A 21,876-nucleotide genomic window follows, 5' to 3' on the forward strand; every position below is an offset into this window, starting at 1 on the left:
ATCCATTGACAATACATTGTCACTAATTCCAAGTTGCACTACAAAAATTCTCCAAATTATTTTAGTGGCCTTGGACTGTTACCATCAAGAAAGAGCAGAAGCATCATGTGTATATGTCCAAATTCCTCCTAATCTCATTACCATCTGCTGTTAATTCATCATTGCTGGATCAAATGCAGAAATTTCATACCTCATCATCATGTAGAAATACCAACACCACAAGCTTGCTTAAAGGAAACATTTTTATTTCTTCCCCTGACAAAAGAGAAACAAGACAAACCAGGAGCTAGAATCCAAATCTTCTCAAGATAATAGATATGAGGAGTAAATACAATAGCCTCAACATTACTTCCATTTCAAGAAATTGAATTTATGCTTTCAACACATGAAATTCAAAAATTTCGATCAATAATTGATTCAAAAGACCACTATCTGTGATACAAGTTCATACACCTAGGCTACAATCTTGTTGTCCAAATGCTTTCAGCACTCAAGCACTTTTAGCATTCATTCATTGTTGGACACATTCTTGTTTAGTTAATCATTGCATCTGTGGTTATTTCTTTGGATGAGATAATGAAGGGACTACCAGCATGATTATTGTACTGCCCTCGAGATGAAGCATGCTTCAAGTTCTGTTAGTCGGTGCTGATTGTAATAAACTAAGTAATTGGGATTTGTAGAAACTTGAAGCACATGCAAGTACAGCAAATGATTGGGAGAACAAGTGCAATGTTGGCATTTATTGAAAGGAAATCTGTTTCAAAATGTATAAACATTGTTACAGCTGCAAACAGCTTTGGTGTTCCTTCCTTTAGAAAGGGTGTAATTATATCAAAACTGTTTAGATGAGGTTTAACTTGACTGATTCTTGAGGTAAAGGATTATGTAATGAGGAGACGTAGAGTATGTTCAACCTAACACCCATTGGAATTTAGAAGAATGAAAAGCAATATTACATGTAAGATCTTGATGGGACTCGTCACAAGGGATGCTGAAAGTATGACTCCCTGTTTAAACTATTCCTTAAACAATTTAAATATTAGGTGTCCCTCATTCAAGTCAGAGATGAAGAGGGTTATAAATTAGTGCAATTCTTTTGCCCAGCAAGCAGTGGAGGCTTGATCATTAAAAATGTCATCAACATCTCGATCAGGCAATTAGGTATGGGCAATGAATTGTGGCCTAACCACTGTCACACATACCCCATGAATGAATAAAAAATCAATTCAAGGTTCAGTTAGATAGAATCTTGATTGACAAAAGAATCCAGAGATAATCTGAAATGGAATTAAGCCTATAATCTGGTCTGCTATAATCTTGTTAATTGTTGGAGCTGGATCGATGAGCTAATTGGTCTTCTCCCGCTCATAATTCTTGTAGTCTTGTGTATTCTTGTCTCTGCAGGATCTTTGAAAATGCAACTGTGCTGGGTCCCATATGTCTACTCTATCCAAAACTCTGTAAGTTCCTCTTCCTGAAATACATGTCCAACTTACTTTTAAAACTATTTATTGAATCAACTTCCAACATTGTATCTGGTAGAACTTTCCTGGCCCTGACCATTTTGATTTTTCTCGCACTAATTTGAACTTGTAATCTCTGGTTATTGACCTCCTTGCCAGAGAAAATACATTTTCTCTGCATAGTTTATCAACATTTCTTATCGTTGTCAAAATCTGTATTAGGTTATCTCTTAATCTCGTGTGATCCAAGAAATAAAAATCTAAATGTTCTCATCCCTCCTCTCAATTGGACTCCTTCCTCTCTGGTAACATCTTGAACCATCCATGTAAGTACTGTGGTTATAAGAGTAGGGCAGAAGTTAGGAATTTTAAGGTGAATAACTCAACTCCTCTCTCCTCAAACCTCCCCAATATCTAAAAGGCACAGGGGCAGCAGTGTGTACCATCTCCAGGATTCACAGGTACATACCAAGGTTCCTCTAACAGCTCCTTCCAAATCCACAGTCTTTACCACCTAGAAGGTTGAGGGCAGCAAGTGCCTGGGAACAAATATTGTCTGCAAATTCTCCTTTGAGGCACATATCATCCTGATTTGGAACCAAATCACCATTTCTTCACTGTTTCAAGGTCAATATTTCTTAACAGCACTGTGGATGTAGCTACTTCTCCATAGACATTGTTCAATCAGGCATCTCATAACTACCTTCCGAGGGACAATTGGGGATGAGCAATAAATGCTGGCCAAGTCAGTGACAGAACTGAAAAATGTGTTGCTGGAAAAGCGCAGCAGGTCAGGCAACATCCAAGGAGCAGGAGAATCGACGTTTCGGGAATAAGCCCGCAGAAGGGCTCATGCCCGAAACGTCGATTCTCCTGTTCCTTGGATGCTGCCTGACCTGCTGCGCTTTTCCAGCAACACAGTTTTCAGCTCTGATCTCCAGCATCTTCAGTCTTCACTTTCTCCATGTCAGTGACACCCTGAATGAATAATGTACCCTTTCCAAGACCTTTACTTCTTTCCATAATACTTCGAATAAGGCTTAACCAATGACCACTTTGCTTTTATATTCTATGCTTTTATTTGTAAATCCAAATAAATTATATAATTTTAATAACATTAACCTTGCCCTGCTACCTTTTTTAGATTTATATCTATGAAGATTAGCACGGTGGCACAGTGGTTAGCACTGCTGCCTCACAGTGTCAGAGACCCGGGTTCAATTCCTGCCTCAGGCGACTCTGTGTGGAGTTTGCACATTCTCCCCGTGTCTGTGTGGGTTTCGTCCGGGTGCTCCAGTTTCCTCCCAGAATCCAAAAATGTGCAGGTTAGGTGAATTGGCCATGCTAAACTGCTCATAGTGTTAGATAAAGGAGTAAATGTAGGGGAACGAGTCTGGGTGGGTTGCGCTGCGGCGGGTTGGTGTGGACTTGTTGGGCCGAAGGGCTTGTTTCCACACTGTAAGTAATCTAATCTAATCTAATATGATTAGAATCTCTTTCCTCATTTACACTTTTCTGAAATTGTGTCATCTGTAGTAAATTGTCTTTCAGTAGTAACCCTACTATTATGCTTCTCTCTACATTTATCCCCATCTCCTGTGCTTCTATCATTTCATCATCCTTTCAGCCTGGTATTTGTTCAAAGTTTGTGCGAAGATTTGTAGCTCGGGTACTTGTTGTAGTGGTTCTGTTCGCCGAGCTGCAACAAAAACTTCCAGCTCGGCGAACAGAACCACTACAGCCTGGTATCTATATTAGGACATTATTACAATCTACTTTAATGCCACGTTTCATACCATCTGCAAATTTTATTTTGTAATTTAGAAAACTTAAATGTAATGGACTCAAACTGATCCTTAGGAACATTGTAAACCTCATGCACACTGAAAAACATTCATCCACTACTTTTTGTTTTAAGTTCAGTTTAATAGACGGTGCACAGTGGGAACATGGCAAGGAAAAATTGGATAGTCAAGTTCTGAAGGGGCAAAGGTATAGATGAATTTTCAGCAGTACTTCCTCTGTTTTAGCCAACAGAGGAGCTGCGACAGGCAATTTTAGAGATTTCAGACATTTGGCTTCAAGTTTTACCTCATATCTCATCATCACTTTGCTATCCATTTGGAAAAGAGTGAAAGCATTTGAAAATAATGCAGTGAAGCCCTCAGAGCAGGACTCCTTGTCAACTCTCTTTTCAACTTGGATATTTGCTCAAATGACTGTCATTTGGGTTTCATATTGGAGATGTTGGTTAACGCAATGGACCTTAGCTGCTTTAGGTGACTGGGAATACTGATCCCAACCAAAAGGAATGGCAGTAGTGTGGTATAAGGGGTGTATGCTAGCCTTTCTTGGGATGTGAGATGTCTACACACCTCCCTTTTTTCTGCCACATTCTCCTGAACTATCATAATGCCATCAGCAACTGAGTTACGTCTACCTTTTGCTGTACTTTCACACAATTGATCACAAGGAATCACTGATCTCATGCAACTTGAGGGTCAATATACATAGAGCTCAGCCTGGGCATGAGGGGAGCACCTCGTAGTTATTGAAGTATGAGTATGTTTAAAGTTTATGGGACAAAAACAAACAGGAAAAAAGAAAAATCTTGGGTTTATTTCATTGTGTTGGCCTTATGGTAGGAACTTGGTTTACTGTACAATCATATTACTTGCTCAATGTACCTATTTTATCATTATTTCTTGTGTTTGTTTTGTTCAAGCTTGTATGGTAAACTTTCTATCAATGTTTCAACTTAACCCTGAAGTCCTGTTGCTTATTTTCTTAACCCAACTTCTTTCATAGAGTATACTTTTTAAATAATCATGGTCTATCAAGGCATATTCTAATAGATATCCAGCTTGGAGAAAGTGAGGACGATAGATCTGGAGATCAGAGTCAAAAAGTATGGTACTGGAAAAGCACAGCAGGTCAAGCAGCATCCGAGGAGCAAGAGAGTCGACGTTTCGGGCATAAGCTCTTCAATCAGGAATGTTGTGGGGCCGGGGGTGGTGGGGAGGGGGAGCCCAAGGGATAAATGGGAGGGGGTGGGGCTGGGGGGAGTTAGCTTGGAAGGCGATAGGCCGATGAAGGTGAGGGGGTGATGGTGGTAGGTCGGAACGGATAAATGGGAAGGAAGTTGGACAGGGAAGACAGTTCAAGAGGGCAGTGCTGGTTGGAGGGTTGGATCTGAGATAGGTTGGGAGAGGGGAGATGAGGGAACTGGTGAAATCGACATTGATGCAATGTGGTTGGAGGGTCCAAAGGCAAAAGATGAGGCATTCCTCCAAGTGTCGGGTGGCTTAGATTTGGCAGTGGAGAAGGCCCAGGACTTGCATGTCCTTGGCGGCATGTGAGGGAGAGTTGAAGTGGTCGGCCACAGGATGGTGGGGTTGTTGGGTGCGTGTGTGTCGGAGATGTTCCCTGAATCTTTCCGCATTTTGGCGTTCTGTTCAATGTAGGGAAGACCACATCAGGAGCAACTGACACAGTACATGAAGTGTTTGATGTGCAGGAAAATCTCCACTGGATGTGGAAGGATCTTTTGGGGCCTCACATGGAGGCACCGCCCTTTTGAATTGTCCTACCTGTCCATCTTCCTTCCCATTTGTCCACTCTACCTTCTGCTTTGACCTATCATCATCATTCCCCACCTTCATCTACCTATTACCTTCCTTGCTATCTTCCCCACAGTCCCATCCCTTCCCATTTATCTTTCAGTCCCCTTGGTTCTCCCCCCCGCATTCCTTATGCCCAAAACATCAATTCTCCTGCTCCTACAATGCTGCCTGACCTGCTGTACTTTTCCAGTGCCACACCTTTTGACCCAGATATACAGCTTGTCCAATGTTCTCAGATTTTTATAGATTGGTCAATATCTCTACATTGATTAGCTGTACTTTAGCCCCAAGGATGCCCTTCCTATGCCTCTTCACTTCACTGACTTGTTTTCCTCCTTTTATATTATCCTTGAAAATGTCCTCTTTAACCAAGCTTTTGTTCACCTGCTTTAATGCCATTTTACATGGCATGATGCTGAAAATGTATTGCTGGAAAAGCGCAGCAGCTCAGGCAGCATCCAAGGAACAGGAGAATCGACGTTTCGGGCATGAGCCCTTCTTCAGGAAAGGCTTCTACATGGCATGATGTCATGTTTTACCATGTTCTTAAGAAGAATATTGGATGTTGTGGTTCTGTTCACCGAGCTGGGAATTTGTGTGCAGACGTTTCATCCTCTGTCTAGGTGACATCCTCAGTGCTTGGGAGCCTCCTGTGAAGCGCTTCTATGTTGTTTCCTCCAGCACTTATAGTGGTTTGTCTCTGCCGCTTCCGGTTGTCAGTTCCAGAGCGGCAGAGACAAACCACTATAAGTACCGGAGGAAACAACACAGAAGCACGTCACAGCAGGCACCCAAGCACTGAGGATGTCACCTAGACAGGGGATGAAACGTCTGCAAAACAAATTCCCAGCTTGGCGAACAGAACCACAACAACGAGCACCCGAGCTACAAATCTTCTCACAAACTTTGAAAAATATTGGATATTATATTATATTAAAACATAATTTAAATATAAGTTGTTGACAGAGTGGAATCCATTTCATTGAATGAATGTTGCTTTTTACATAGTACATGACCCAGCTCCTAACCAGAATACTCTCTCACTAGTATCCTTACATACAGATGAGGAGGGACACCGCTTCGACTGGGACAATGCATTCATCCTAGGACAACCCAAACAGAGACATGCCCGAGAAGTCCTAGAAGCATGGCATTCCAAGTAGAACTCTATCACCAAACACATCGAATTAGACCCCATCTACCACCCCCTGAGAAAAATGACAGGAAATGACATCACCACAGGAAATGACATCACCAACCCCAAAAAAATCCAAACATATAAATACAAAGCAGGAATTATCAATAGTGCTTCGCCCGGAGGCCCACTGAAGATGTTATCTGGTAGGGTGATGAAACATCTGGAAATGAACCTTCCAGCTCAGCGAGCAAACCTACATCCAGAACCTCAACCTGAGCTAGCACTTTTCTCAAAACTCGCCAATTCTCATATTCTTTTCTGTGAACATGGTCATAAATAGTTTAAATGCTATGATTGATTTAATTTCTATTACTGGTGTTCTATGTCTGACAGGCTATTCACATAAAAATATTTTAATTTAAATGTCCCCACTTATGCTTTTGGCTCTACTCCTAAGCTTTTACACCAAGTAATCATATTTCTGTGCTGATTGAAAAATAATTAATTTATCATTATTTACCTGAAATTCTTTCAGAAATAAGAGTACTTCTACTTGATGTCCCCTAACCTTTGTCTTTGTTTTTCCTTGTTATAGCAATATACCTAATACCTATTGACTCTTGTATAGCTATTCAGAATAGTGAGAATACTTTTTTTTAGATTAGACTAGATTAGACTTACAGTGTGGAAACAGGCCCTTCGGCCCAACAAGTCCACACCGACCCGCCGAAGCGAAACCCACCCATACCCCTACATTACCCCTTACCTAACACTACGGGCAATTTAGCATGGCCAATTCACCTGACCCGCACATCTTTGGACTGTGGGAGGAAACCGGAGCACCCGGAGGAAACCCACGCAGACACGGGGAGAACGTGCAAACTCCACACAGTCAGTCGCCTGAGTCGGGAATTGACCCGGGTCTTCAGGCGCTGTGAGGCAGCAGTGCTAACCACTGTGCCACCGTGCCGCCCACAACAATTGTGTTTTTTGTCTCCAAACATTGACTCTGACTTGGCACGTAGCTCTCATCTACAATTCTCCTCAACTATCTCTACATTAGTGGTGTACAGCTTGGCCTACCTATCTCCAGGAACTGAAGGAGAGTCATCACATTGTCTCCCTGTTGTCCACATGTGAAATTATATTTGCAACTTTTCTATAAGTGATTATGAAATTAGGCTGGTTTCTAAGACTAAAGTTTTCACAGGCACTGCATAGCATAATTATAAGCTGCTCAGCTGATCATTTTTGTCTCTTCAATTTTTCGGAATGTTGCATTTTATATTTACCAAGTTTTATAATTTGGAAGGATTTATATTGTCTTATAAAATCATCTGTTGATAAACATGCTGCAAACCATGTAGAACCTACTATGGAGGAATTTAAATGAATCAGTTCATAAAATGCACAGTGAAAAATTAGGTACATTCAATATTTTTTTGTTTGACAGACATATGTTGCTAAGGTAACTGAGTGCAAGGAAGAGAACAATATTCTACTTACAACAAAAGAAAATCTGGAAAAACAAATTGTTGTAAGTTTATTTTATAATCAACATTGTTTTGTCTGAACCTTTGAATTGCTCGATGATGGATATAATTTTTAGATTCCTGTTCATATTGTTTTTCATTTTACCTATGTGCTTTTGAGAAGGCCAATTGTAGGGTTCTTGAAAAATGAAAATGGGCTCAGAAAATAATGGATGTGCAATCTTTAGCATTTTTATATAATTGTTATACTTTGTATTATAACCTTGGCTTGATGCTATTCACTGCTGTGAAATCCGGTAAAGTGGAAGGGATGACAGTTGGTGATAATTGGTAACATTGATCAATGATTATTAGCCCAGCTTACCAGTTTCTGTCCATATCTCACAACATTATTCACAAAGGAACAAATTGCATTAAAGTGAATGAAGTAATGAATCCTGTAGGCAAAATTTTTTTGGTGCATTTTATATTATATTTTGTCATTGAAACATGCAGTAAAATAAATATTTCACAATCTATCAATAAATGGAAGATCAAAAACAAGATTTGTTTTTTCATATTCTGAAAGAAAATTCAATGATTTGGCATAAATTTAAAGTTAACTTAATTGCTGCTCTATAATACTGCATGAAAAATACTCCATAGCATTTATTAACTGGAATGTTATTATACAAGAGGCTTTAAACCTTTATGCTTCTGTCCCTCAAGTGATTGGTTTTTAAAACTCTTACTTTAAAAAAGATAGCTGCAGTAAAAACTAATTCACAACAGTTTTTTGGATCTGTAATGTGTCCATGTAAGTGCCAAAAATGCATGGGTTTATTGTAATTTAAGCAAGAAATGGAGGGTATTCAATAAAACATTTAGCTTTTGCCATTTGAACCAGAATCAGAATTTGATATCAAGAAATCTTGTAGTGTTACCAACACCCACAGAACAATGCAAAATAAATCTATCTGCAACGTATGAAACTGCTTTTGAAACCAATTAATCTGCACTTAACCAAAGCTGCAACTTTGTTGAGGTGAATAACTAAATTAAATACTGCATGATGTTTCTCTTCTCAATGCTGTTTTAGCATTATTTGGCTAGAAAGGGGAGAGAGAGTTTCCATATTCATTCCTCAATCCCCGTTCATCCACATCAATCCCCGTTTGCTAGATATGCATGTGTGTGGCTGATATGCAAAAATGGAATCAAATAGCTTTATGGACACAAGGGCTACCTTTCATGTACATTACTGCTTACACCTATGGAAAGCCCTACATCTGAAGCCAAATGAAGCAAAGATTGCTACACAGCAAGAAATTGGTGTACTGAAAATGCAGCTCAAGTGTCTATACAAATCAGGGGCCGTCTTCAGTATGCATCAGTACTTCTAAACTGCACAATCACATAGCAATCCAGTGCACAACATAATGAATAAATAGGCCTCACAAACTCAACATCCCTTTTCGGATGTGCACGTGCAAAGCTATCTAATAATCTTAGGAGCCATAGAGTCCAACAAATTGGACACATAAAACAAAGTGAAATTAGAGGGATAATTAGTATGAATGGAAGGATTTTGTAGAATGATAGTGGTCAGCTGCATCTTGCATGCATTTATGCAGCAGTAGGGCTGGAGCCTCAAGAGGACAAAGGTGATGATGATTTGTTCTATGGAGGAGCTGGAGAATGTGGAGAAGCACATTAAGGTGAAGGAACCTCTGTTATTCTCTTAGCTGCTAGGAATGGCAGGACTGATTCGGACTTACTTCAGCTTAGCTGAGAGATTGCAGCAATATTGCACAGAATCTATTGTGTAGACTCCTCCCCAACACAAAGCAATCACACAAAAAAAGCCTGGCACATTTGTGAGTATAGTTATATTGCAATTTTTCATGAAGGTTTTGAGGATGTCCTTAAAGCATTTCTTTGCCCTTCTGTTAACTGATTGTTGTAATGAACCTTGGAGCAGAGCTTGTTCTGAAAGTCTTTTGTTAGATATGGAGATTATGTGGACTATCTGAGACTTTGACCATCTGAGGGACAGACCTCAAATTCACACCAAGTTCACTGTGTGCTCTTGATAAACCATTTCTTTCAAAAGGCAGAAGGAAACTTGGTTGGTGCAAGGCAAAAATGGGGAAGACAGAAACATGGTTTTTGAAATTAAGTTTATGATTCATCAACATTGAACGGAAATGTGATAATTTAACATTGTTAAATATGTAAGTGAATACCATTGTGCGATTACATATCCTCTTTTTCTTAGTAATCTTGCACCATGTAACACCTGTGGCTTCATCAGAGCTGGAGACAGGCTGCTTGTTTCTCTGTGGTGATTGTGCATACCCAGCATCTTTTAGGTTCTAGAGCCTATGAAGGCCCCACAAAAGATGAACCTGCGCGGGAATAGATTCTGGCTTCACAACATGAGGCAGGAGTGGAGCTCTAATTGTGGGGTAACAAGGAGTGAAAAACGCTCTGAAGTCCCCACTTGCATGTGTCCCTTCAAATTCTTCTGCCTTTGAATGAACCTGCACGTTCCTGCTTGCAAAAAAACAGGAGAGCACTTTGTTGCATTTATTTCTGTTGCAGAGAAGTCTGAAGTGATTTGTTTTGGTAGGAGGGATGAGGAGAAATAATACACAATAAAGAGTATGATTCTAAGAGTATGCAGGAGCAAAGGAAGCAGGGCGCAAAGGTAGAACGCACGGGTAATAAATCACGTGGGACCATGGGACTTATAAATAGATTTAAAATCTTGCAGTAAAATGGCCACAGATGCATCTGAAAACTGACGTGCTGCTTTCCATTTGACCATCTACATGTCCAGTTGCTGGCTCAGTTCTGGCACATTTGGAATATTTCCATTCTGACCATTACACATTCTGTTTAGATAGTGAAGTTGATTGATGCAGATTGTTACTTAGGCCGGCTTGCTTTAATTGGTCAAGAAATCTGGATGTCAGATGTATATGTCATGTGTGAGTTAAAAGTGACAAGAGCACTGCTGATATCTTGGGTTCCTGTCATAATAAAACCTCCCTGAGAATTAGATGAAGTGTTAAAATTCAGTATGAATTCTTATGTACAACATGAAACCTTGGCTTTTGGGGCTTGAGTACCCTATCATGCAACAAGCTGCAGGAAAGCGCATCATTAGTCTTTCACTCCCGCACGAGCAAAAGGAGTAGGCTTCTGGACCAATTTCATCGCATTCATTAACTGTGGCTGGGTATTAAAAATGGCGTGGTAATCAAAACGTATTAAGGCCGAGAAGTCTACCAGATTAATCCGTGACCAAACTGGATTATCAGGATGCTAGTATTCATGTTTTCATGAATTTACTGAATTGATGTTCTTGCTGTTTGAAGTTAGTCGGTGTCCCTAACAAATGCTGTTCCTGGATGCACCATTTTCAACTTCCTTTAAAAAGGTTTCCTTGACCACAGGAGAACAGAAAGCAGTGAATTGTGAGAAAATGCAATCAAAACTTACCTGGAATAAATCTTGTGCAAACGTATGCAAACCTTTTGGATTTTTGACAGTCTTAATATTGTTATTGACTGTATAATCTTTGTAATATAGCTCTTTACCAAATCTTGCTAGAGTGGACCATAACTACCATTTTCGAAGATTAGTCATACAGGTCATTTTTTAGGATTCAAATGGAATACACACAAGTTTGGGGAATACACACAAGTGATCATGCAGAAATGATACATTGCTGTATTAAAATGTGGACCACAGGTTGGATTACTGGACTGCAAGAAATATTTTGATAATTGAATGTGTTTTGTAAACCTGTCAAAGGTGACAATCTTCAAAATATTGAATCCTTTTCCCACAGGCAGAATATATCAATATCACATCTTGTGGCCTTTTATCATGCTTGCCACATATAAACAGCTATTTATGTACTCCTATTATCATGTTGCCAGACTTGCCAGGAGGAACAATGAAACCTTTTAAACTGTCATTACATCAGATTGTATTGCAAATTTCCAAATAGAAATTCATTGTGATAGAAATTGCAGCACAAAACTATGTCATTTGGCTAATTATGAAAAGAATGCTGTTGTGTTTTGCATATGCCGTTGCTTCTATGCATCAATTTAATGTGAATAAAACTTACTTTTAGCTGATCCAAAATTGTCTGGTGTTATGATACTGATTGTTTTCTAATTAACATGAGATTCAGTGTGCATCCTATATGCTGTTCACAATGCAATTATCTTTGATTGAACCAAAGTCTTGGTGAATTGCATACCTAGGGCTGTAGATAGGGTTTTAAATTAATAGTGGGTGGATGGGTTCAGTTGCAAGAAGAAATATGGAAGAAATTAAAGTTAGGGAGAGGTCAGCAGATACTAGTAACATTTCCAAAGCAAGTAATTGGACAGAGTATGAAAAAAGTCAGGAATCTGATTTCAGGCACAACAGATAAGGAGACAGCTCTGAGAAGTGGGGGAGTCAACACAGGACTGAGGGTGTTGTACTTAAATGCACACAGTATACCAAACAAGGTAAATGATCTTGTAGCGCAGATTGAAATTGTCAGCTATGATGTTATGGATATCATAGAGGTGTGGCTACAAAGAGATCAGGGCTGAGAACTAAATATCCAAGCATACACAAGCATCAAAAGGATAGGCAGATGGACAGAGGAGATGGGATTGCCTTGTGAGTAAGAAATGAAGTTAAATTGATAGCAAGAAGTGATTTAGAATTGAAAGGTGTGGAATCTGAGTAGATTTGAGGTACTAGAAAAGAAAGAAAACCTTGATGGGAGTCGTGTCCAGGCCTCCTCGCAGTAGTCAGGTTATGGGGAAGAAAATACATCAGGGGATAGAAAAGGCATATATGAAAGATACTATTACAATAATCATGGGGGACTGCAATATGCAGGTTTATTAATTGTTAAAGGGGTCAAAGGTTATGGGGCGAAGGCAGGAGAATGGAGTTGAGAAAGCATAATCAGCGATGATTGAATCATGAAGCAGACTCAGTGGAAAAATGGCTTAATACTACTCCTACACTATACGATCGTATAGACTGGGAAAACCAGGTTAATAGCCAGGTTAATAGCAGATGTCAAGACCAGGAATTTGTGGATTGTCTATGAGATTTTTTTTGGAATGTCTATGAGGTAGACAGCATGGAAACAGACCCTTCAGTCTAACTTGTCCCTGCTGACCTAATATCCTAAATTAATCTAGTCCCATTTCCTGTACTTAGCCCATATTCCTCCAAACCCTTCCTATTCATATACCCATTTACATGCCTTTTAAGTGTTGTAATTGTACCAGCATATATCACATTTATCTACATTAAACTCCATCTGCCACTCCTCGGTCTATTGGCGCATTTGATCAAGATCCCATTGTACACTGAGGGAACCTTCTTTGTTGAAAATGTATTGCTTTTCCAGCAACACATTTTCAGCTCTGATACTCCAGCATCTGCAGACCTCACTTTCTCCTCGAACCTTCTTTGTTGTCCAGTACAGTTCCAATTTGGTGTCATCTGCAAACTTACTGACTATGGCTTCTATGTTCACACCCAAATCATTTATATAAATGATGAAAAGCAGTGGATCCAGCATCGATCGTTGTGGCACACCACTGGTCACAGGCCTCCAGTCTGAAAAGCAATCCACCACCCTGTCTTCCAGCCAGTTCTGTATCCAAATGGCTAGTATTCCATGTGATCTAACCTTGCTAACCAGTCTACCATGACGAGCTTTGTCAAACGCCTTACTGAAGTCCATATAGATCACATTCATTGCTCTGCCCTCGTCAGTCCTCTTTTGTTACTTCTTCAAAAAACTCCATCAAGTTAGCAAGACATGATTTCCAATGCACAATGCCATGTTGACTATCCCTAATCAGTCCTTGGCTATCCAAATACATGTAAATCTTGTCCTTCACGATTCCCTCCAACAACTTGCCCACCATTGATGTCAGGCTCTCCGGTCTATAGTTCCCTGACTTTTTCTTTCTTAGATAGTGGCACCATGTTAACCAACCTCCAGTGTTCTGGCGAATCATCTGTGACAATCGATAATTCACATATCTCAGCAAGGGGCCCAGCAATCACTTCCCTAGCTTCCCACAGAGTTGTAGCATAGACCAGATCAGTTCCTGGGGATTTATGCACCTTTATGCATTTTAAGTCATCCAGCACCTCCTCCTCTGAAATATGGACATTTTTCAAGATATCATCATGTATTTCCCCACATTTTATATCTTCTATGACCTTCTCCACAGTAAATACTGATGCAAAATACTCATTTAGTATCTCCCCATCATACATGAATTCGACTGGGACAACACTACTATTATAGTGCAAGCCAAACAGAGAACAGCCAGGGAATTCCTACAGGCATGGCACTCATCCACTGATTGTATCAACAAACACATAGACCTGGACCCAATATACTGGCCACTGCAGCGGACAGCAACTGACAACCGGAAGCGGCAGAGACAAGCCACTATAAATGCCGAAGGAAACATGACAGAAGCGCTTCACAGGAGGCTCACAAGCACTGAGGATGTCACCTGGAAAAGGGATGAAACGTTTGCAACAAAAATTCACTGCTCGGCGAACAGAACCACAACAACGAGCACCCAAGTTACAAATCTTCTCCCAAACTTTGAATTGCTATGTTATCCCAATCCCATGTTCCTAACCATGCCCTGAGTTCATCTGCCTTTCCTGTTAGGCCTCTTGCTTCGAAATAAATGCAGTTTAATGTATCAGTCCTACTTAAGTCTCTGCTTTGTTCCTGCCTGCCTCGACTGTTCCTGCCTCACAACTACTGGACTGCATCTCCTCCCACCCAGTATCCTGCAAGAACTCCATCCAGTTCTCTCAATTCCTCCGCCTCCGCAGCATTTGCTCGGATGAGGAGATGTTCCACTCCCAAGTTTCCCAGATGTCCACCTATTTCGAACAACACATTTTCCCCTCCTCTGTCATTCACACAGCCCTCCACTGTGCCACCTTCATTCCCTGTTCCACTGCTCTAAACCTTCCCCGCCAAGCACAATAAAGACAGAGTCCCCCTTGTCCTCATCTATCATCCCATCAATCTCTGCATCCAACGCATCATCCTTAAATACTTTTGCTAACTCCAACTAGACCCCACCACCAAGGACATCTTCCTCTCCCCACTCCTTTCTGCATTCTGCAAGGAACATTCCCTTTGCCAGTCCTTGGTTTGCGCCACTTTCCCCACCAACCCCCTTGAACCCTCAGGTACCTTCCCCTGCAACCGGGCAAGATACCAAACCTGCCGGCACACCACTCCCCTCACCTCCAGCCAAGGCCCTAAACACTCCTTCCAGGTGAGACAGAGGTTCAGCTGTCTCTCTTCCAACTTCGTTTACTGCATCAGGTGAACCTGATGTGGTCTTCTCTAAATGGCCACAACCATTCACATTATACACTAAGGATCTGGACAAATGAACTGAGGGTATTGTTGCTAAATTTGCAGAAGACACAAAGATAGGTGCTGTGGAAAGGTACTGTTAAGAAAGTGGAGAGGCTGCAGAAAGACTTAGACATGATAGGCAAGTGAACAAAGAAGTGGCGAATGGAATGCTGTGTGAGAAAATATGAGGTTTTCCATTTGGGTTGGAAGAATATAGGTGTAGAAAATTTTCTTCTGAAATCTGAAGCATGAAGGGACTTGGGAGTCCTTGTTCAGATTCTTTTAAGGTGAGCATGCAGTTTCAATTAGCGGTTAAAACAAATGCAGTGTTAGCATTCACTTCTAGCGGACTAGAATACAAGAGCAAAGATGTCCTGCTGAGACTGCATAAAGCTCTGGTATATCTGCATTTGGAATTTTATGAGCAGTTGTGGGCCCTGTGGCTAAGGAAATATATGCTGGTGTTGGAGGGGGTGCAGAGGAAGTTTGCAAGATATCCTGGGGATGAAGGGCTTGTTGAGGACTGTGCACATATCCCTCCAAACCTTTCCTATTCATGTACTTATCCAAATGTCTTTTAAATGTTGTAACTGTACTTGCATCCACACTTCCTGTGGCAGTTCATTCCACACACGTGCCACTCATGTGTAATATGTGATATGGGATATGTGCAAAATGCAGACAAGTGAGAATAGTTTAGTTTAGGGAAATGGGTGGTGTGGACGAGTTGGAACAAATGGTCTGTTTCCATGCTATATGACTCTATGACACTCAGCCCATCAGGTCTAGTCCACCTTTCGATTATGGCTGATGTTTCTCAACCCCATCCACCTGCCTCCTCCCCATAACCATTGGATTACCCTTCCTGAACAAGAACGTATCCATCTATTATCCTATGTTATATTATCCTATAAAACCTCAACACGACTTCCTGTCTCCTATACTCAACAGTCTTAGCTATGAAGGCAAGCGTGCTAAACACCATCTTAACCATCCTATCTATAAGGCAAACTTCAAATAATTTTTATCCGGACCCTTAGGTCTCTCTGTTCTACAACACTCCGTAGTGAGCTTTCTTCTGTAATATGTTCAATTGTATATTAAGAAATGCTGACAGCATGTACTGAATATGTAGATGAATTAATTATATATCAACATTGTATAAATGGATTTAATTACTGAAGCTATTACATACAAATATGCTCTGCATTTTATCATTAATATAAATAGTGTGTATATACGATCCTGCCGCAGAATTCCAAGTTTGAGAGTAGAGTTCCTAATAAACTACTATTCATTGGCCTAATTCTAGTCCTATGTCTTTTGGTCTTATCCACTTTGCAGCGACATTGAGAGATGGTGGCATGGTGGTAATGTCAATGGACTGAGAAACCAGAGGTTGATTCTAATTCCCTGAGGACACCAGTTAATTCCCACCACAGAATTTGAATTTAGTACATAAACCTGGAATATAAAACTGGTTTCTGAAATGGTGACAATTACATTTATGGTCGGTTGTCATAAAAACCAATTTGGTTCACAGTATCCCTCAGGGAAGAATATCTGCCTGGCCTGTACATGGAACTGGTCTAGGAAGTCACTTTCTTCTAAAGCAATTAGGTTGGACAACATATACTGGCCTTGGCAGTGTTATACACATTATTGTGCTTTTTAATTTTTTTTTGATTTAGTGGGTCCAGTTCACTGGGAAATGCACTATCTTAATTTTTTTTTAAACAGGGTTTTCTGCTCATATTCTCCTGTGACAAAATCCAAGAGAGTTTGTAAATGGGATGAGTTTACCCAAACTACTGATTGACAGATACAAATATTTTGTTCCTTTACTAAATTTTTTGCTGGCCATTTACTGTAATTACAAAAGAGAGGTAAGGAAGAAATATGCAGACCAATTAATAAGTTGAATAAAAATGTATTCAATAATAATTATAGGGTACTTCAACTTCCCTAATAATAACTTGATAGAAGAGGTAGATAAAGAGGATAAGAGATTTAAGTTCCTACAATGTGTACAGGACAGATTCTGAACCCAATATGTAAAAAGCCTACAAGGAAAGATTCATCATTGAATGTAGTATTGGGGCATTCTTCAAAGCAGATAAGAGAAGTAAAAATAAGGAAATGCAACTTGGCAATAGTCAGTGAAATATAATATGCTTTAACATTGTAGAAAAGTTGATTTTTTAGTTGAGGGTAGAACTTGGAAAAACAAATGGGCAATCATTTTGGTCACAAAGATATAGAACATCAATGGGAGACATTCAAAATATTGTTCAACAAAGTACAGAAAAATACATTCTACTCGAAGGAAAGAATAAACTTAAAACACTACTGAGACTTTATGGGTAATTAAAGACATAAAGAACAATTGAGAGCAAGGAAAGAAACACACAATCTTCTGCTGCCTATGTACTTAATACGTGATAAGAAAAAATGTGAAGAAGTTAGGAGAAAATTGAAAACAACAGATTAGGAAGACAAGAAAAGAGCCTTGAAATTATATTATTGAGTAATGTAAAGGCAAATAGTAAAATATTTTATAGGCATACCCATAAAAATGTCTGTGACAAGAAAAGGACATTTATGGCACAATGCTATAAATAATATTAGAAAAGTGACAAAGATAATTAAATAATTATTTTGCTTTTTATTTGCCAGTGAAAGAAGCCAGATAGATATGACATTGAATGGTGAGTTAAATAATGAATTATGTGGACTTAAATTAAAAAGTAGGGATATATTGAATAAATTATCAAACTTAAGAAGGTGGAGCTCCCTGTCTGGATAGATTCCATTTTAAAATACCTAAAGAGAAAACAGCAGTTTTGAAAAAAAAAATGCATGACGCTAGAAGATTGAAAGATAGCTAATCTAAGTCCTATATTTAAAAATGGATTGAATGTGCCTAGGAGAGTATAGACCAGTCAATGTACAATTGGTGAAAGGAAAAATAATAAAATCCTTACTGAAGAAGAGAATAGAAAAACAACTAAAAATAGAAAAAACACAAATAATGTGGATTTCAAAATAAAATCTTGCTTGACTAGCTCAAAATAAATCAGTAAAGTTAATGTGGACAGGAGACACTAGTATTACAGTTGATCTAATTAATATGGACTTTTGAAATGCTGTTAATAAGGTGTCCTGTAATAGGGATATTGAGAATCTGGAGTCAGGGAACAAGTAGCAGATTATTATCCAGATTGCTATCTGGATTCGGATAACAAAACTTAGGAGTAAAGGATAATCATTCAGATTGGCAGAATGTGGAGTGTGGTGTTCCTGAAGGATCAGTACTGCGACCATTGTTGTTCGCAATTTGTATCAATGATTTAGACTTTGGAATCAAAATACAGTTTCTAAATTTCTAAATTGACACCGAATTGTAAAGGCTAGTTGATACAGTGGGGAACTTGTGATCCCAACTAATGGTAATAATGGACAAGTTACATCCTAGAGCTTGAATGATCACAAATTGTTATGGTGGTTGACCATTGAATATATTTACATAATGCTGCCAATATTCTTTAATGCAAGACACAAGTTTATGACATAAGTTTATGACATAACATTTAGAAAAAGCAAAGCTATATATGACAATTGGAAAGATAAGGTTTCAAGCCGTTTCCCAGAAATATCATTTCAGTAACTCAACCCCAGAGAAATGTTACTTCTATCTCAAGTCTTTCAATTTGTAATGATTCTTAGACTGCTGAGATAGTCTTATGACTTATTTCCTGTTTTGCTGACTTCATTTTCCTTTCAGTGCTGATGGCTTGAAGGTCTTCAACTCTGATTATTTGAAAATTCTATAGAAGCTCTCAAACTTGGAGATCTCACAAACAAATTTTTTTCTGCTTGAGTCAAAGTCAATATTGTCCTGAACTAAGTTTTGTTTCTTCAGCTGGAATTAAACTGTTCTCTTGAGCAGAACTCCTGATTAATTTGAATTCTAAACTCGTGGTCCCAGTCTGATTGTAAACTTAGCAGTGTAAACATTTTGTCAGTTGACATCACAGGCATTCAGTCAGGCATTGTACTGAATCATGTGGTGTCTTGGAAATGATGCATTTAGGCCACTATTCCAAATTACCTTCTGAACACTTAAAAAAGAACAGTTACTCACAGAACTGAAACCCTAATCTATCTGCCTTTTATTGAAAAGTCTAAATTCTCAATTGATAATATATATTAAATATCTTTATCACAGCCTGCAACAAATTACAGGAAGACTTAATAAATACAAAATTAGCAAATTGGTAAAGAAAATTCAGAAGGTGAATGTGAAGTAATATAGTTTGGTAGGAATAAAAAGGAGATCACTTACACAATTCTGGTTAACATACACCAAATCTTCATTATCCATGAGGCATAGGGACAAGGCTTCTCACAGATAACAAAAACCGCTATACTGCTGCAGTATAGCTGTTCTATTTACCATAAAGGACCACACAATCAGACTAGATGAGTTAATGGAAAAAAGAAACGATGATTTCTCGGGTCAATCTTGTGAGTATGTGGATCTGTGAGTAATGAATTAGCAGATAGTAAGAAATGAGTGTATTGGAAAGGAGATACAGAATCACTGGAGAAAGTGCAGAAATGATTTACAAGGATGTCCGGGTACTCATATCAAGAAAGAATTTTTAGGCTGGTTCTTTTATCATTGAAGAAAATAAGGCTTGAGGGGTGACATAACCTTTCAATTCTGCATCCTTTGGAGATAATGGAATGGAGATGAGGACCATACGAGGGAGACAGACAGAGTATGAGAGGGTAATTGTTTTATTGGTGAATAGGACATGAAAGATAAAGGCGAGTAATTGAATAAATGAGTGGTTGCAGAAATATTGTGGCAGATGGACGATTAAAGATTAGACAGCTTGAATTTTGAAATTGCATTTGAAAGTGAGCTGGGCCCTTGTTTTTTTCAGGAGTGGATACAGAGCAGGTAGGGTTGGAGTGTGAAAAGGAATTGTGCTGATGAGTGAGACAAGGAAGTGATCGAGAAAGACTTCGGCTGTAATTGATTAGAAGAAATTAGCAAGACAGCATGCAATAGCAACATTAAACAATAGTCATGAATTTATTTTTGAGCATTTATATTGTGGATATTTAGGGAAGATAAGAGGATAGTTAATATAGAGGAGAGAGCACATGCTGAGGTGAAGTAGTGGTTGAAACCATCAAGAGTCTGAAGTTGCTTATTGCAGAGGTTAAAGCAGCTAAATGCGGTGAGGTATCACTGTATTAAACATTTTAATTGTTCTTGGGGAGGTGTCTCAAAAGTATCATTTTGAAGGGAGATGATCCTGCCTCTAGTTGACACTACGTGGTTGATGTTCACCTGGCAGAGGTGGGGACTGCCTGGTGTTTGGTTTATCACCTCAGGGAATTGAAATTAGCCTAGTGCTTAAAACGTTAAAAGATCTGCCTCAGTTCACTGAGACAGTAGCCCTGTTCTGGAGAGCAGTGTGAAGTTCCAGCTTGTCTTGTACCCTACATCCTCTTACTTTCCTTTTCATTCCCTCTTCTCCTCACCTCTTCAAACCCTTTCCTCTTTCACCCTCCTCAGTTTTCACCCCCTCACCTTCATTATCTGTAGTTTCCTAGCCCCTTTCAAGTTTACTTGTCTCGTTTCACATAGTCACCAAGTATCCACTTTACATACAGAACTCTCAAGCCCCATATTAATATTTGGAAGGCTTTGAAAAGCACCATGATGTACCATAATAACAAAACTTCACTTGAATAGGTATTTAAAAATCATTATCCTTTTAGAATTTTGAACTAATAAACAAAATCACACTCATCTGGAAATCTATGTAAATATACATTTATATATTGTAGAATATATTAGTGGTTTGGAAGGAAGATAAGTGATCAAAATGTCATTCCTGAGCATAGCTGTGTATACCAGCTCTGGAGTACAAAAGCCATGAGAAAGTTGACACAGTAAGCCATTAATCTCAGCCTGGGCTGTAGTTTCAAATTTGTACAATGCAGAATAGCACTTTTCAAATGGATTTTCTAATCTAATGCTTCTATTATACTTTTATGGTGCTTCTCTTTCAATTGTAAACCTTCCAGTTATCCGAGCTAACAACTTGGCAATGGTCACTTATCTTTCCCAATCACAGCACCAATACAAAGTTATTTAGGTTTAACACCGGCTGCAACATTTCATGATGAATTATAGCTGGAACAACACCATCATTCTTATCTTTTAGACATTTTCCACCACCAATCCATGGTTCATGTCTTAACTCAGCAGATGTGATGTAGAAATGCTTCCAAAAATGGTTGCCTCCATGAATATGAAGGTGTTCTGAAATTGCTGTTTCTAATGTGCTGCACCAACTCCTTGGTAGCAGGATGTAGGGTTTCACTTATGTTCCTGCACTGTTAAAAATTAGTGGGAGACAGAAATGGAGGTAAAAATTGTGCATCCTTAATCCACCTGTCAATTTCTCTCACTAACTCCATGTACTCTGAAAATCCAGTTTTACATTTTTTATATTTGTTCGTGAGTTAAGGACATTGCTGGCTGGACCATCATTTATTGTCCATCCAAAAACGCTCTTGATAGAATATGGATGAACTTCCTTCTTTAATAGTTACAGATTTTAGTCCTGCGACAGTGAACAAATGGAGATCTAGTTTTATATCAGAGTGATATGTGGCTTGGAGGGAAAACTGCAGGTGTGGTGTTACC

The 21,876-nt window shown here is 39.2% G+C and overlaps 1 protein-coding gene across 1 annotated transcript in view; it reads left to right on the forward strand.

Annotated features, from left to right (window-relative positions):
- The window catches only part of LOC132824059 (kinectin-like), a 337,358-nt gene that overhangs the window by 104,395 nt on the left and 211,087 nt on the right, over positions 1–21,876 (forward strand). The window contains exon 4 of the mRNA XM_060838325.1: positions 7,681–7,764. Within this exon, the coding sequence (XP_060694308.1) occupies positions 7,681–7,764 (84 nt within the window). The remainder of the gene's footprint in view (positions 1–7,680; positions 7,765–21,876) is intronic.

Source organism: Hemiscyllium ocellatum, chromosome 17 (assembly GCF_020745735.1).
Source record: "Hemiscyllium ocellatum isolate sHemOce1 chromosome 17, sHemOce1.pat.X.cur, whole genome shotgun sequence".
NCBI lineage: Eukaryota > Metazoa > Chordata > Chondrichthyes > Orectolobiformes > Hemiscylliidae > Hemiscyllium > Hemiscyllium ocellatum.